At 41.9% G+C, this 16,835-nt stretch overlaps 1 protein-coding gene across 2 annotated transcripts in view; it reads left to right on the top strand.

Annotated features, from left to right (window-relative positions):
- The window catches only part of SPIRE1 (spire type actin nucleation factor 1), a 137,947-nt gene that overhangs the window by 58,148 nt on the left and 62,964 nt on the right, over window positions 1–16,835 (top strand). For both annotated transcript variants that reach the window (XM_075416501.1, XM_075416502.1), the window contains exon 3: window positions 879–1,109. In XM_075416501.1, the coding sequence (XP_075272616.1) occupies window positions 879–1,109 (231 nt within the window). The remainder of the gene's footprint in view (window positions 1–878; window positions 1,110–16,835) is intronic.

The raw sequence follows: 16,835 nt of genomic DNA, 5'->3' as shown, positions 1-16,835 counted from the left end.
CAAACTTCTCAGTTTGAAATGCCATCTCCTTACATCTTTAAAATGCTAGAAGCTTCAATATGACTCGTAAGGAAAATAATTGGTGCCAAGAAAGAAAATGTGCATTTAGCATTTTGGGATGTTCATGACAATTTTTTGCTAGCTTACGCTGAGCAAGAGGTTGTCTGTTTGCTTTGCTCTTGACAGAGCACAAAAAAAGAAGCCTTGAGTTCAATGAAAAATCAAGGTGCTACCTCATTACTATGAAAACCAGTTGTCGGTAGTTGCAGTGGAGTATGTGTGCCTCCACCGGCTGTACAACAGGCAGAAGAGTTCTTGTGGGCTGATGTCCTGGTGCTCAGTGAGTTGATACTGGGATGTCCACAGCTGTGTCCAGCTGCCTCTCACGTCAATGCAGAGGTGCAGAAACTGAAGGGCAGTTTCTAAGTGTCGTTAATTTGTGGAAGGATGGAGACATCTCGTGTTAGTTTATTCTTTCTTTTAATTTCTTTGCCCCCGCCCCTCCCCGAAAGGTCATATGCATGTAATATGTTCTTGCAAAGTCTAGAGTAATGTTACTTTGCCATTTGTCACATTAGAAGAAAAAAGGGAAAATAATCTAAAAAGGTCCTGCTTTGTTTTTAAATTACAAATTTTTATTTCAAACTTTGAAATAAGAAAGTGGTAGGTATGTGGTGTGACCCACTCTTGCATGTTCTGTGCTACATTACCAAAGTACTACAGTAGGTATTAGAGGATCATTTTTCTCTTTAATTTTGATGTTTAATGCCCTCTCAGTTGCTAAGTTTGTTGTACAAATACCAGAAAAGGGTGTTCATAGACTGACGTATTCATTCATGTAAATGGCATTAATAAATATTTCTTTTTCACTTTTATAGGTCATTGAATCACTAGGGATTATTATATATAAAGCCCTGGACTATGGTTTGAAGGACAATGAAGAGCGAGAATTAAGTCCCCCACTCGAGCAGCTTATTGACCACATGACTAATGCCACAGAAACAGATGGGAGTAGGGATGAAGGATATGATGCTCTGGATGAAGGAGTGGAGGATGACGATGACAAAGAGGAAGTTGAGGCCATTCATTCCTATAAAGATGTCATGAAGGTACAGTAATGGGCAGTTTATGTGATATTTCACTGTTTTTATCTATGAGAAAATCAGCTCTGTTTTCCGTATTATTGTCTAGTGTGATACTGGCTTTATAATTTTCTGATTTCCCTGGTTATTCTGTAAGGTTTGCTTGCAAAAATGACGTGCAGTAGTGTTTCATGTTTGACAGTAAGCAACAGAAAATCCATTATCAACTTTGTCGTTGGATGTGCCTTTAATACCACATTCTGATTTCATCCATGGACTGGATACACTTCCAGTGTAACATCTGTTGAATTACTTTGTGTACACTTGGATACTTCATGGGCCGTTTCAGTTAATTCACCTTTTCATTAGTACGGTATTAGTTTAATTATTCCTTATCAGTTTCTTCCTCTGCCACCCTCTTCTACTGAAGCAGAGGAGTGCTTTTAAAAGAGTAGCTTATTTGTGTGGAGTGAGTCAGGATACAGTATTTCATTGACGATCATTATGGTTGCGGTTCTTGGCCTGAGTTGTGAGATTTGGAAATACAGCTTATGAATTTTAATTGCAAGAGGTTCTTTAATGTTACCTGGGCTACCGAGAACAATCATTTAAAAATATTAACCCTCAGTTTTCTCTAGAGTAGTCTTCAATACCAGTTCTAGAGCCCAGTGAGCTCTTAGTACAGGCAAAGGTATTAATAAGCGTGGATTTTTGAAAAAAATTATATAATTGATTTACCTCATAAATAATCTGATAGTTTAATACAGGTTGGAAAGTTGTATGCTAACTTGTACCAGGAGATTGAGCCCTGTATATTGCATCTTTGTAAATGCAAGTGATGTCTAAGCACCAGAAGCTTAGTGTGTCGCAGAAATTAAGAGTGTAGTCGTAGAAGGTGAGGCTAGAAGAGTGTCCCAGACAGCACATCAGGACGCATCAACACGTAGAAACAAGACCCCACTAAAACCTGCCACTTCTGGTGGGTTGGCAGTAAAGAGGGAAGCTCTTAGGAGACTGGAATGGGAGTAACTTTTGTTTGAGATGCTTTTTTGTCCTGCTTGCATCAGAAATAGTGCTTAATGCTTAATGCCTCCATTTTTTCTCCCTCCCTGAGAGAAGCAGCTGTCAGGGGAGGAATGAATGAAATGGCCTTTCGCTCCCTTGTGATGAGGAGAGCCTGGCTGGCTGCAGAACTATCCCTTTCAAGCCCCTGCCACTCCCAGCCGTGCAGAGCCAGTGCTCTCACTGCGGCAGGAGTGAAGGTTGCTTTGCTCTCTCCTCCCTCTGCTGCTCCCCGTCGCCCAGTCACCTTCCCGAGGAGAGGCCAGCAGCACCCTACCAAGCCCCTGTGGGAGCTGCTCCGAACAGTGCAGTGCCACATAGAGGATAGATGCAACATAACCTCTTTTCCCCCAGTTTGTGAAAAATGCTGCGAATTGGTGGGACAATCAAAGTTGGGTCGTTAGGGGAAGATTCTCTTAGTGCAGAGGCAGAAGAGACATTTGTATATGCAGAGCTGAGGGCAGTGGCTTGTAGAAGTGATTATTTTGCAAGTTCTTTACCTGATTTCTGCAGACAAGAAAAGATAAGTTTGGAAGACTTCTCTGAACTTTTCCAGTTACACTGGTACACATCCCCGACGTACAAAAAGGCTAAGAAAATGTTAGGTCAGGTTTCGACTGTCCAGGCTGCTGAATGGCATCTTTCTGGTTCAGCTTTGCTTATACGTATCTCTGCTAGTCTGAGGTGCCTGCCTGTTTATATGTTTTTAAATCAGCATCTTACATTTTAACTTTTATCATCTTCTGCTATTCATTTTTCATAGAATCATAGGTTGGAAAAGACCTCTAAGATCATCCAGTCCAACCAGTCATTCTGGAAATGTACCACTTTTGTGACTTCCCCTTAGTGAACTGAAGTTCAGCTGTCATTTCTACATCATCCTAACTTTGACTCCTTCATTCCTTGGAATTCTCTTTTCTTGCTGTTGTTGCTTTTCTCTGAATGACTTGCTGCAGGCTTAGCTCTGTGATTCGCCTTTGTTGCCTACGCTGTGTCATTATTACATTGACAGTACTAGAATGGCAGCATCATTCTGCCACATTTTTTACATCAGTGTGTGTTTGCAAGACGGTTTTTTCTTAACTTCATACCTTTTCAGGGGTAAAACCGTTTTTCATGTGACTTCCCACCCCATCTCCCCCCCAGTGGTAAACCATGTTGCAGGCTACACCCTTATTTACCCAGTGACTGTTTCACAACAGTAGTGTGTGGTCTTGTGACCATGAGGCTCAATTATTGTAATTCCCTCTTGGCAAGACTCACTGTGAAGCTTTCTGGTCTGCAGTTTGCAGTGAATGCTGAAGGAGGTTTGCTCATTGAATTGAGCAACTGTCATTCTTGCCTACCCTGCATTCTCTAAATTGCAAGCCTGGAAAATGGTAGAGGTGGGCTGTGTGCTACTTCTATTGATTTTTAAGGTTTTTAACTCCATAGTCTCCAGTATGGACACGATTTTGTCCTTGAAATGTGATTATATGTTTTGTCCTTCTCCAGAAAGTGTCATTGTCAGGTCCAAGGCCTGTCTGCCACGAAGACTGAACTTTTCTCCAGTAATAACTAATATGGGTGAGCCTAATTTTTGATTAGAACACAGAGACAGATACGTGTCAGATTTTTCTATAATGTGACGTAGGCAAGGTCAATCCTCAACCCTCCCCTAACCTGGAACATGCTGAGTAATGTGGTGGACACCTATTCCCAAGAACTGGGAAAGACTGGGTAAGTGCTAAATGGTACTGCCAAGATCATCACTGGCAAAGCTCCCGTTTGGAGAAGACACAGACAAGCTTTTGTGCTGCTTCTCAATGTCTTTGGCTGATTTGGCTTTTGATTTCCTTGGCAGGACTAACTTGCTGCACAGACTTGATCCACTGTTTTTAAAAATACATTTGTGAAGAGAGGAGACACAGGTTGCCAGACGCTTAACTTTTTGAGTCTTTGATGTATTTCGGATATGGTGGCCCTAGTACAAATGAAGGACAAAATAGTAAGGAGTGGGTGTTTTCAGACAGATGCTGTCGTAATTTGGGGCCCTCTTCCCTGCCCCCGTCCACAGTACCTACACACCATGCACATACAGTACAGGAAATCTGTGCATCTCGGGAGCGCCAGGTTCACCGTGGACATACACAGGGACAAAATGGTACATATACAGTAATCCGTCATATACAGGAACGCGTCACGTTGACAGCACATGTACGGCTTGGGGAGCCTTGGGTCAACAGAGGATGTAGACAGAGTGGGCCTGGCATGGTGGGTGGCATTGGGTTTGCTCAGGGTGTGTTAAGTCCTGTCACGTGGCACCTTTATCATGGCCTGTGGCCCTCCCCGATACTGAAACGAGATGATGCAGTCTATCAGACTCTTCCAGAGTATGCTCAAACCCTAGCTCCACTCCTATCTTAACGCTATCTCACTCCTTATCCCACAAATCTCTGCAGTCAGATGGTTTAAGCCAGCATGACTTTTCATGTTAACCTGGAGGCGCTTTCGAAGTGGCGGTTTATCAGTATCTGCTAGCCTGAGCCCCAACCCTAAACCCAGTTCCAGTATTATGTTTTATTTGAGACCAGCACCCTCTTCTGATTCCAGATGTAAATAAAGCCACATTACCCTTTGATAGCAGGTTTTGTTCTGTGCTGGTATTTGCTGGGCTGAACTGCTATCCTAGCCCTGTCATTTCTTCCAGCTTTGAATGTCATCGTAGCCAAATCGCTACTACCAGTACTGGACTTTACCTTAGCTCTTCTTCAGAGCAGAGGTGTTGTCAGTAGTATCTGCAAGCTGTGACACTAACTTTTGTCATTGCCTCTGCTGCCTTTTTCTGTCTCGTAGAGGATACATAAGCAGGCAGTGGTCTTCCTGAACCAGTATCTTGCTCTGACTTTTGTTCATCTTTCATCCCCAAAGTTAGCTCAGCTTTAACAGGAACCTTAACTGTAACTGAGCCATGCCTGTTTGTCTCAGAAGGGAACTACAGGTGGATGTCCCCCGGTGCTCAGTCGCCTCTGGTCCCAGGCCTTACCTAACTAATCATTGTTAGGTAGTTCAGTAATAATGTTAATTCTGACCAACAAGTAACTGTCCTGGAAGTGCAGCTTCACAAAGATGAATTAGTGACCCGCGTCCCATAGTAAACAAAACTCATACTTAGGAAATCTGCATGCTGACCTTTCGATTTGTATGAAAATTATTTTCAGAGCAGCATGTGCAGTATTGTGGTATCTCACTATAACAAATGTAAACAAGATGACAGTTTGTGATGTTTTTGTTGGTAGAAATTAATGTTTGTGCTTTGCTTGTAAGCAGAGGAAGAGTAAATTGTTTCTGTCAAACCCCCACCATATTTCAGATATTATAATTGTCCTTTAATTGTTGGCATGGTCTCTAAAATGAGAAACTTGTAAGTCTAGGTGACTCATATGTCTTGGTAGTTCAAGTATACGACTGACTGCTTTCAGCTGAAAGGAACTGAAGTGTACAGTGGTGATATTGATCTGCTTTGTGTTTTGTTTTGAGTACTCTGATGGTAGTACAGATCAACTATCTGTGGCATGTGTAGAATTACAGAGGAAAAGAAGAATATGTCCTGTCTCTATGAAATTACAGGTGGGATGAGAAGATCTACATTTAGATCTAAGTATTTTGGAGGCTCCCTTCTGACTTTGAGGACGTACTTTATTGTCATGTAGATGGTATGACCCCATGTAAGTATAATAAGGGAACCTGTCAGAGAGGAACCAAAAAATGCAGTTAAAAACAAGTCGAGTTATTTGTTTGTGACAGTTAAAGAGTTCATGTTACTGGAATTCAAAGGCCCATAATTTTAACTCGTCCATGAGGTTAAAATTAGTAAGGTGCAGCTTTCTGTGAGTGTAATTCCATTTGAGGCTGGGTTGGCTTTAGCATTTTTGTGTGACTATTTAGGCTTTGTTTCACAACAAGCAACTTGAAGTGTACCCTGTAACTATTTGAAGCTGGTGAGGATTTTGGAACCTTACTGAGATGGTAACTAATGCCCCAGATGTTGCCAGTTCATTTGACATTAAAAAGGAAAGCAACAACATTGGCCATTTGTGAAAATCATTATGCTCAAAAAAGATGATAATTGATCAGCTCTCTTCTCTTGAGTGCTGTTTGTAGTGCACTCAAATGTCACATGCTAATCTTTATCTTGGTGGATCTTCTTTTAGAAAAAGATGATCTACGTCTCCACATGTTGATTGAGGGAGGGAGGGGGAATCGAAGTTGCAGTGGATTGGAAGTCCTCAGTTCCCTTCACTTTTGTTGTCACAGCACTTGAGCTTGATTTGCTGGCTTGACCAAAAATTAATCATCTTCAACCTGTGCATCTTTAGTTGTCCACACAGACCTAGTGTCTGAGACCCCTTTTCTAAGGTTGGGGAACCTCCTGTCCCAACTGTTCGGGGTCCCTGAAAGTACAACCATATAGTTTTTGTACCTCTTAAGTTCTGAGGGGGACAGGTTCTCCTTTGGCTATTCCTTCTTGCAGTTTAACTCTTTGGGGACTGTAAGCTAGAAAGAAACGCAAAGATCTCCCAAAATGATTTTGTGAACACACCCAGATACCACACTGCTATGACAAGGAACCCCCAGGTGGGTGCCCCTGGGGATTTTTGGCCTCTGAAGGTGGACCTTCATGGTGCTGGTCTGAGCAGGTAGACAACTTGTGTTGGTGCACTCGCTGGCCACCCTTTCTCTCTGTGCCGCATTGACAGAAGTAGGGCCTCTGAGTTCAGCAGCAAAATCCCAAGGACCAGTGCTCGTCTCCTGCACTCAGGGGCTTGAAAACATTCCCTTTTGGGCTCTTACCCTCCCAAAGCATACCGACTGAGCATATACCTTTTTGTGTACCCTACAGAGTGTCTTTAGACAGACACACAGACATTGTGAAGGTCCCAGAAAAAAACAATTCCTGAGATTGGGTTAACAAGGGAGTATCTAGATCTTGACTGAATAGGACCCATCCACAGGCATTTTCTTACTTGACTTAGAAATACAGTAAAGCTGCTATTTTCTCTGGCCCAAGCAAGCCTTGTACATGATGGTTATTCATTCAAACCATAGCATGTTTTTTCTATCTGTGCTGTCGCCTTGGCTGGGATACATGTCACCTATATTTAGTGAAAGCATCCCGAAAGTTTTTTTTGTTTTGTTTTGGTTTTTTAACTCCATCAGTTCCTCGATCGGTTTTGCTGCAAGATCCCGCAAACATTTGTGCAGGCACAGCTGAAGGACTGGCGGAGTAAACTGTGCTGCTGGCTGAGTCACGAAAGGAGTCAGCGTTTGAAGCTCCAGTACTGTGCAGGCGCCCAGGGAGCTGAGGACAGACTGCAATATAAAGCAGAAGCGTCTCTGTATGTTTGAGTCTTCGTAATGTATGAGCAGTATCTCCATGTTGTTGGTTTTAAAATAAAATTATTTAACAACAATAATAGGTGTTTGCTTTGGAGGGCTTTATAAACAGCTGCAGAGCAAGTGGATTTATAGAATCATAGAATCATAGAAAGTTTTGGGTTGGAAGGGACCCCTAGAGGTGAACTGAGACAACTGAGAGCTCAGCAAGTGAAAGATAAGTAGAAGTGGAAGTAATTTTGCACTGTTCACAGCATCTATTTTGAGAGGTTTTGCTTAGAACTGCATTATATCAAATGTACTTGCAAGGGAGTTGTCCCTCCTGACTTTGGTCTTCCCATTAAGAAAAGAAGGGCTTTTTTTTTTCTCTTCCTTTAATTAAATCTCATACAGAACAGTGGAAACTTCCCTTCCATCAGCATGGGTCTGGATGGGTTGGAGTGTCTTGTTCCAGTCTGGGAGACAAAACCAAATCACCTTTTCTGCGGTGATTTTTACCTTCCCATTATGGCTCACAGTAATGCATCTGCACTGGTTAAAACACCTTGTACCCGTAATTCACATAATTATACTGGTATAACCTGACTAAGGTCTAAAATAGTCTGAGGAATCCAAGGAGTTGTCCAACAAAAACAGGAAACACCGATTGAGTGTTCAGATTATTTTTATGTATGGGGAGGTTAGAATACATCTGAAACTTGTGTGTGGCCTTTACGTGTCTAAAAGAAGCAGAGTAGGGCATGGACTTTTTTCTCATCTGTTTTATGCTGCAATTGTTATAAATAATTTATATATGGGTAAAAATAAAGTTCCACTTCTTAGTGGAGGAGGAAGGATTCTTTGGTGGTAGTGGTGTCCCGTAGTGCATAAAATGCAGAATTTCTCATGACAGAGCTCCAGTTTTCCCTTTAAAAATACAAATGTCTAGAATGTGCAAAGCAATCTGTTAGAAATAAGACATCTGAATATGAGGTTTATTCTGAAGTATCAAAGAACCTGCGTTAGCCTGCGCTGCCTAAAATAGACGCTGGAGACTAAAGCAGATCAATGAGTGTTTACTTTCACAAGGTACGTTTTGTTTGGTCAGATTAATTTGACATTCTAACTAATGACTGGAAATCAGGGTAATGGTCAATTAACACACTAATGCTGTAGTGACCCAGAACAAAGTAAAAAAAGAGCAGAGCCGCAGTTACAAAAGTGACCCATATCTTCTCTGCCCTACAGATTAACCCTAGCACTCGGCCAGGCAGTGCAGACTGACCTGTCTGAAGCTGCCGGGATCTGCCTGCAAGTCTCTCCCTTCAGCTCAAAACTGCCTCCCCCCTCCAGGTGTCCAAACTGATAAGTGCACAGAAGGCCATGGTGGATTTTTCAGATTCACTGTCAGTCTGGTGAAGGCAGTAGATCTGCTCAGAAAAATCAGTCGGGACAGCAGCTTGTCTTACGTTAGGCTTTGGCAAAGGTTCATCTTGTCAAAATCTAGTTTCTACCTGTGTAGACTTTGCAGTCTTGGATGTTCATGGTGTTGCAGCTAGCTTTTTGGCTCTACTGACTCCTTTTGCTACTTTAAAAATGCAGGCCATTTTTATACAGATTCACATTACATCTTCTATTGTGTCTGTAAGTCACAAGTGTTCTTTGATTTCCATGTAATGCCAAGATCCCATGGGGAATATCCCCTGCACCTTATCAGTACTGCTTGTATTATTTACATTACATGCACAATATGTGCTTTAGTAGACAAGTAAATTAACGGTGACCTTCAATATTGCTGGATAATCTTCTCTCTCATATGGCATTATGTGTTGAAGGTTCTCAGTAGCTGCCCTCACACACTATATTCAAAACAGTAGATTTAACTTGTTTCTACACTTTTTAAGTTGTCCATGGTACAGCTCTTGTTTGAAATTGGCAGTATAGGTGTTCTTGTAGCTGTAAGGCTCTACAGGCACAAGAGAAGCAGGATTTATGGGGTGGGGGAGAACTTCCTAATTAAGCCAACTGATTTAGCTGGGGCAAAATATGTTATTTCCTTCAGCCTTCCAGGCTGAAACGAAAGGTCCAACAGCCGAGTCTCCAAGAGCTTGTCTGCTGCAAATCTTGGAGTCTCTAACTTCAGTGAGGTGTTCGAGCCTCACAATCCACCACCCCATTCAGGAGAGGGGTCAAGAGGAAAAATGGCTGTTGGAAGCTTTGCTTTTCCTAATTCTTGCCAGGACGCAAATGACTAGATTAAGGACGCTCAGAAATTTTTCTGGCTGGTAGCAGTTGTGTAAAAAAAAATCAGTATTTTAGTTGTCAGTGTTGCTAGTTGAGAGTCACTTTAAGGATGATATAATTGCATTGCCAAAGAAAATGGAAGCAGCATAGATGCTACAAAATTACTTAATTCCTTATTAGAGGCGTATTGTACTGTAAGAGCAACATGGGAAAAGTGAAGAAACAGAGCGAGGGCCCTTTAATTAAGCCACTGTGGTCTTCTTGCTTTTGAATTATTCAAAAGGGAGCCCTGGGCTTGAGGCACTTTCTTTTGGTGCGTTTATTTCAGTGCTGGTAACAGTATTAAAAGAAATGAAACATTTGGAGGAAAGTTGTTTGAATTGACTTAAAAGTACCACTAATTTTCCAAAATAATAATATCTCAATTTTTGCGATGTGATTATTTTTAATATGCTCTTGATTACCGTCTTCCCATGATGCTATTTTCTCCTCCCTTTTGCTTAGTGTACTGTACTATGCTGCATTTTAGAAGAATATTTGTGAGATATGGCCATTTGATACAAAGAAGTAAACAGTGTATATTAGATTGTGCTGTCCCCTAAAGATCTGAATATAAAAGTCAGAATATCCTGTTTATCCCAGAGATTGGTCTGAAGACAGAGAATGTTTTGCATTTCTTAGTAAAAGGATTTTTGCAGTAGATTTTTTTTTAGAACATGTAGTTGCAACATCCTGAAATATATTGTAACTGAAGCAGTCTTAATGGGTAGCTTTCAAAAGACTATTGTCTGCAGGATGCGTGGCCCCCAGTGTATTTTAAATGATTGATTTGTAAATATTTTTAATGAAATAACACAATGGGAAAAGCAGTAGTCTTCTGGGTGATGGCTTGAATGCATTTCTCAGGTAGTTTTAGCTTTGCCTTACCGCATTGCTTGGCCCGTACCGTCCCAAAGCTTGTGCATCTGTGCAGAGCAGTCTTGTATGCGTAGTTGTGGAGAATTATTTGAACATTTTAGTCTAGCAGCCTTTCTCATAACTCGCACTGAGTTGTGCAGCTGAATAAAATGTTCCCAAGAGGTAAACCCCTTGAGTCTGCCAATTATTGCAGAGCATTTGTTGAAGCGAAGGTGTGGGCTAGGCTGGATGCTGTAGGAGGACAGCAGGCATCAGGATTGAGGGATTTTGCGTGGGGAGGTGAAGCGACCTGGCAGAGCTGAGTCGCAACCATGGCTACTCGTTTGGGGATCCAGACTACATCGTATAAAGAAGAAGATTTAGCTGAGGGATTGGCAGGGGCAGGGAGCTAAGGGTGCATGCGTGGGGGCAATCAATGCTTTATATGCTGTTATGAGTTTGCTTTGTGTAAAGCATGTAAGGAAGGCACTAGGAAGACTGTTTGGAAGCCTGGTTGGATGGAAAACAGAACAGGTTTTTTTGCTTTTGCCCTAAAGAGAGAAAAAATCCATTTTTTTATTGTTATTGATGTATTTGCATCTCTGAGAAGAAGGCTAGAAACTTGATTTTAAACACTAGAAAAACCAAATGTTTTTTCTGTTGTTACTGAGTTCATGATGGCAAGGAAGAACAAGATACTTTGGGTGATTTAAGCCGAAGAAAGTTCTGTGTTTTTTTGCCTGTCTTTCTCTTACGACGAAGCAATCTTGGAGTTGGGACAAAAAGGTCCTAATGAGCAATTGTAGTTGTTTTTCCTTTTCAGGATGCCAGGATTTCTTGATGTGGTCACAAAGACCAACACTTGCTTTAGATGAGCAAATTACCATGAAGTCAAATCTCTTTTATGAACTGGTCTCTTCTAATCAATTCATGTTGATCAGTCCGCTATATCATACCATGTGTAACAAGCCCCCATATATGTAGAATCATAGAATCATAGAAAGTTTTGGGTCGGAAGGGACCCCTAGAGGTCATCTAGCCCAACCCCCCTGCAGCGAGCAGGGACACCGCTAACTAGATCCGGTTGCTCAGAGCCCTGTCCAACCTGGTCTTGAATGTTTCCAGGGATGGGGCCTCCACTACCTCTCTGGGCAACCCGTTCCAGTGTTTCACCACCCTCATTGTAAAGAATTTCTTCCTTATATCTAGCCTAAACCTACCCTGTTTTAGTTTAAAACCATTACCCCTCGTCCTGTCACTGCTGTCTCTACTAAAAAGATTGTCCCCATCTTTCCTATAGTCTCCCTTTAAGTACTGAAATGCTGCAATCAGGTCTCCCCGCAGCCTTCTCTTCTCCAGGCTGAACAAGCCCAACCCTCTCAGCCTGTCCTCATAGGAGAGGTGCTCCAGCCCTCGGATCATTTTTGTAGCCCTCCTTTGGACCCGCTCCAACAGTTCCATGTCCTTCTTGTGCTGAGGGCTCCAGAGCTGAATGCAGTACTCCAGGTGAGGTCTCACCAGAGCAGAGTAGAGGGGCAGAATCACCTCTCTTGACCTGCTGGCCACGCTTCTCTTGATGCAGCCCAGGACACGGTTGGCCCTCTGGGCTGCCAACGCACATTGCCGGCTCATGTGCAGCTTTTCGTCCATCAGTACCCCCAAGTCCCTCTCAGCAGAGCTGCTCTCGATCCTTTCATCCCCCAGCCTATATTGATACTGGGGATTACCCCGACCCAGGTGTAGGACCTTGCACTTGGCCTTGTTGAACCTCATGAGGTTCACACAGGCCCACCTCTCCAGCTTGTCCAGGTCCCTCTGGATGGCATCCCGTCCTTCTGGTGTCTCGACCGTACCACTCAGCTTGGTGTCATCTGCAAACTTGCTGAGGGTACACTCGATGTCGCTGTCCATGTCATTGATAAATATATTGAACAGCACCGGTCCCAGTATGGACCCCTGAGGGACTCCACTCGTCACTGGAGTATATATGTATTTTATATAGTCACACACACTTGTAGAGGTAGATGTAAAATATCATTGTCCTCAATCCACTTTTTAAAATGGAAAGATTATAAAGTGATGTTTGAAAATATGATGACATTGGGGGAAGAAAATGAGCTATAGGGTTTGGTTTTTTAAAAAACTTTGCCTTCTGTGGTAGCATGTAATACTAACAAACCAATGAAAAAATTGAAGTTCAGGATAGTATTAGTCAGCGTGATTTATTACGTCTTTTCATGTCTGGACAGAAGAATCATGTCACAGTAGAAATATTTTTAATGGCTCAGAGGTAAAAAAAAAAAAAAAAGAAAATATGTTTTCCAGGCAACACACACATTTGGAAATAAAAAGACTCACTAAGCTGATTTTGCTCTTGTGTTTGCATTTAATTTCTTATAAAGCTGTACAGAAAGTGAAGGGATTTATGTACCTTAGCTTGATCAAGAAAGCTGGGACAGTTTGTGTAAATCCCTTTAATGTAATTTTAAAGAAGCTTTGAACGTGACAAGTGTTTAAGTGAATTATGTTGACAGACAGGTTTCATTAATTAAAGTGATGTCATTTGGTGTCTTAAACAGTTGTCCTGATTTTTCTTTCGGGGCAGTGTAATTGGAGGTCAACTTGTGGTCTGCTTTACTTTGAAAATAACCACTATGCTCGTTTTAAAAGGGTGATGTCAGTCCTTCCCATGTTTGAATGTGTTAGTGAGCAAAGGAGGGGCATTTATTGCAATTTCTTGTCCTGGAAGTGGTGCTTGCTGCGTTCGGAGCCAAGGGACTTTGCCGGGGACTTTCCAGCGAAGAGTCTGGCTGCCAGAGGCACTCGGCCTCGTGGTGTCACCTTCAGCAGCAGAGCTCAAATCTGTCCTTATGGGAAACCTTTAAAAAAAACCAAACTGCAAAACAGCTGCAAAAATTGTACCTCCTAACACTGTTTTTTCTTTCCTACCTGGGCCCGCTTTTTGTCAGGAGTGGCTGAAGGAGGAGAGGGGGAGAGGGGCCGTGCCCGCTCCTTCGGGTGCTCCCCGGGGGCCAGGGGATGTGCGGCACCCGTCTGCCCTCGGCCTGGCTCTAGGGTCGAGGGAGCAGGTAAAACAGGACGGGTGTCTCTGTCGTGTCCAGGGCACTGTGTGCCGTAAAGATGAAACTCCAAGGGGTTGTAATCTCCTACCGGGTGTTACTGCTGCCTGGGTGCGCGGCAGCGAACTGCTGAGGTGAGGTAACTGGCGAGGTAACTAGGCCACCCCCCCACTAACCTCTGTTGTCTTACATGCCTACCACAATACGATGATTAATAATTTTCTTTACCACTCTGACAGATAAAGATAACCTCTCTTTGAGGTTAATTTGGCAGCCATCTAGGCCTTTTAGTAAAGATGCTGCAGGCGGGAGTGGTGTCTGGGCAGCTCCCTGCCGGTGTCACACAGAGTTTGAGGGGACCGTGTCCCCCATCACCTTCCCACCTCCCCCAGCTTCCACTTTAGTTATCTTTCTCATGGGATCCTGATGTGTACGTAAGGATAATGGTAAAAAGTCCTTTAGGAACACTTAGTTTGGTGCTTTTTGACAAGAGAGTGAGGTTTTCAGCTATCTTTGCTGGCAGAACAAGCTGTAAGCTTTAACACTCATCGGTTTTACACTGACTCTTTGTAGATGTGATGGTAGATCCTAAATTCAGTTCAGAGCTGTCAGCAAACTCCAGTTTGAGGCACTTTGCCAGTGTCTTAGATTTGTCCCTTTATACATTGCTATTAAGTTCTTCTGTATGAAGTTGATATTAAACCAGCTTTCATCTTGCTGAAGGTAGCAATGTTTGAAATAGATTTATATATTTGCATTTCTAGTTGCCTGTACTTTGCTCTTAAGTCTTGGTTTTTTTGAAACCAACTGCCCTGGGTTTTGGCCCTCAAAAGTGGCTGTATCATGAAAAACGTCGGTACAGAAAAGAGTTACCCAAGAGTAACAATTGGTCTTTGACTACCCGCAGGAGAGTGCTCTACCATGATCACTCCTTTGATAACCTTACTCTCCATGGACTGAGGTCACTAGAGTATTAATTACCTTCCAGAGATTTAATTCCTTTTATATTTCTGCTTTGGAAGGTGCTGCTAAACATATGAAAAAGCATCTATTTCAACGGACGTGTAGTAGATGCCTCTGCAAGTGCCAGGGGTTTTAAAGGTAGCTTTGAAGTTGAAGAACTGAGCTGGGAGCTCCTGCCTGACTTGCAGAGATATGTCTTTCATGATGTGTAACTGAGAACAGGTAAATAATTATGTATGGTGCAGGTCCTTAGAATACTTGGCATGAAATAGTTTAGTTATTTTAAGAGCTGTGTTTGGAAACAAAGCACTCATGCAGAAGTTGACTGGAGACCTAGGAAAGTGATTTGCCTCCTTCCATTTTCTCTTTTTCCCTTCAGATAATAAGTTTTTGATGAAGAGGCAGCTGGTAGCTGGGTTGTGGTGTGTGGTTTTTTATTGTTGTTTTTTCCCTGAACTATTTGCTGTCAAGAACACATCTCTTTTACTGCAGAACATGCTTGTTTCTGCAAGGCCCCGTCTTAGATAGAACGGTAAGACTTACCTGATGTGGTTGAAATAACCTAAAGTGCAAAATTATTTTATGTTATTTACAAGCAAGGTAATAAGAATTAGGAAGACTCTTCAAATACTTCATACTATGTGTTTATTTTCAAATGGGTTTTTTTTGAGTATGCAAAGAAATTAATTTCAAAAAGAATGCTCAGCATTTGAAAGTGCTCTTTTTGAAACTATAACAAACTTTGCTTGTTTTTGCAATCAGAGATTGCCTCCTTCTACAAGTGGCATATTTTGAAATAAGCAAGGTAACTGTTATAAAGAACAGCCAAATTATTTATTTTATTTTCTTTATCAGAGAAGATTCCTGACCAGCTCAGTAGGCTTTGCATCGGCCTCAGATCTCCACTGGCAAAACAGAATCAGTAATTCCTAGTGTCACAAGGGTGAGAGAATACAAGCAGCACGGACTGCAAGGCAACTACTGTGATGCAGCCCCTGCTGCACAGCAGCAGTTCCCCGTGCTGTAGACTCAGTGCAGTTTGGGATATACGAAGTGGCCTTGGATGCTTGACAGAGTGGTTGTTTTACTCCTGTTGCTGCCATTGGCAAGAAACGAGCGGAGGCAAAGCAAAGCGGTAAAGCTGTCTTTCCATCAAGCCTCTGAGCAGTCAGGGCAGTATAAACACCATCTGCAGTCCCTACAGGTGGTTAATCCCACCTATATACAGGGCGTATGTCAAAGCCATTGACTCCAGATAATTCAATTTCCAGTAATTATCATACCGGAGACAATTTCCAGGAATGGAGTGTGCATAGAGGTAAAGGACAAAAAAGTGCACCACCGCTAGAAATAGAGGAAATTGAGGAGAAAATAACACCTTTTAAGTTCTGATTTATTGGATAGCTGTTCTGCTTGAATAAGCAATCATATATATTTGAATCAAAATTGCAGTATTTTATTTTTAATCAATTAATAAATGTGGGTTAAATAATTTTGTTCATACCCGTCTTAGAGTGGCATATGTTTTAAGTATTAACATTTATGTAACTGATATGCTTGCAATGTAGATTCAATGCCTATAAATTTTGGGGAAAAAATGCTAAGCACACTTGCCTAGAAGAAGAAGAGGAAGAATTTTTCTGTAGGGTTTTTTCATGTCATCAGAGTTTCAAGACCTGATTTCCCTGACAAAGGTACAACAAACAAGGAGTACAGCATACACGAAGGAATAGAACAGGTTTCCATACACTGAGATCTAATGAAAGCAAAATGAGACTGGTTAGAAGTTGCTGAATTTATTCATTGGGAGTGAAGTTTAAAAGCTTGTTATATTTAGTAATGCAGTTTGGTTATGCAGCTGGAAATCTGTTTTTTTGGATAGGAATAAAAAGTCATGCTTCAGGACAAAACATGAAAGCAAATTATTATTATGCCTCCCGAGAGAAGTTTCAGTGCTTTACATAAAAACAAACAAGCTTCCCACACACATACATTTTAAAGCTCTATGTGTGAACTGTAAATTGCTGCCAAGGAAAGTGTGTGTTTTTATTTTAGTTGATATATTTTAATTGAATTTTGAGTGGCTTATGAATAAAACTGCCTTGTATTATTATATTGTCTCTCATTTAGTAAGTATGCAAACATCTGAACT

This window comes from Opisthocomus hoazin, chromosome 3 (genome assembly GCF_030867145.1).
Source record: "Opisthocomus hoazin isolate bOpiHoa1 chromosome 3, bOpiHoa1.hap1, whole genome shotgun sequence".
NCBI classification, from domain to species: Eukaryota; Metazoa; Chordata; class Aves; order Opisthocomiformes; family Opisthocomidae; genus Opisthocomus; species Opisthocomus hoazin.
Note: the sequence above shows the minus strand (reverse complement) of the source record. Positions and strands in the feature narration are given on the sequence as shown.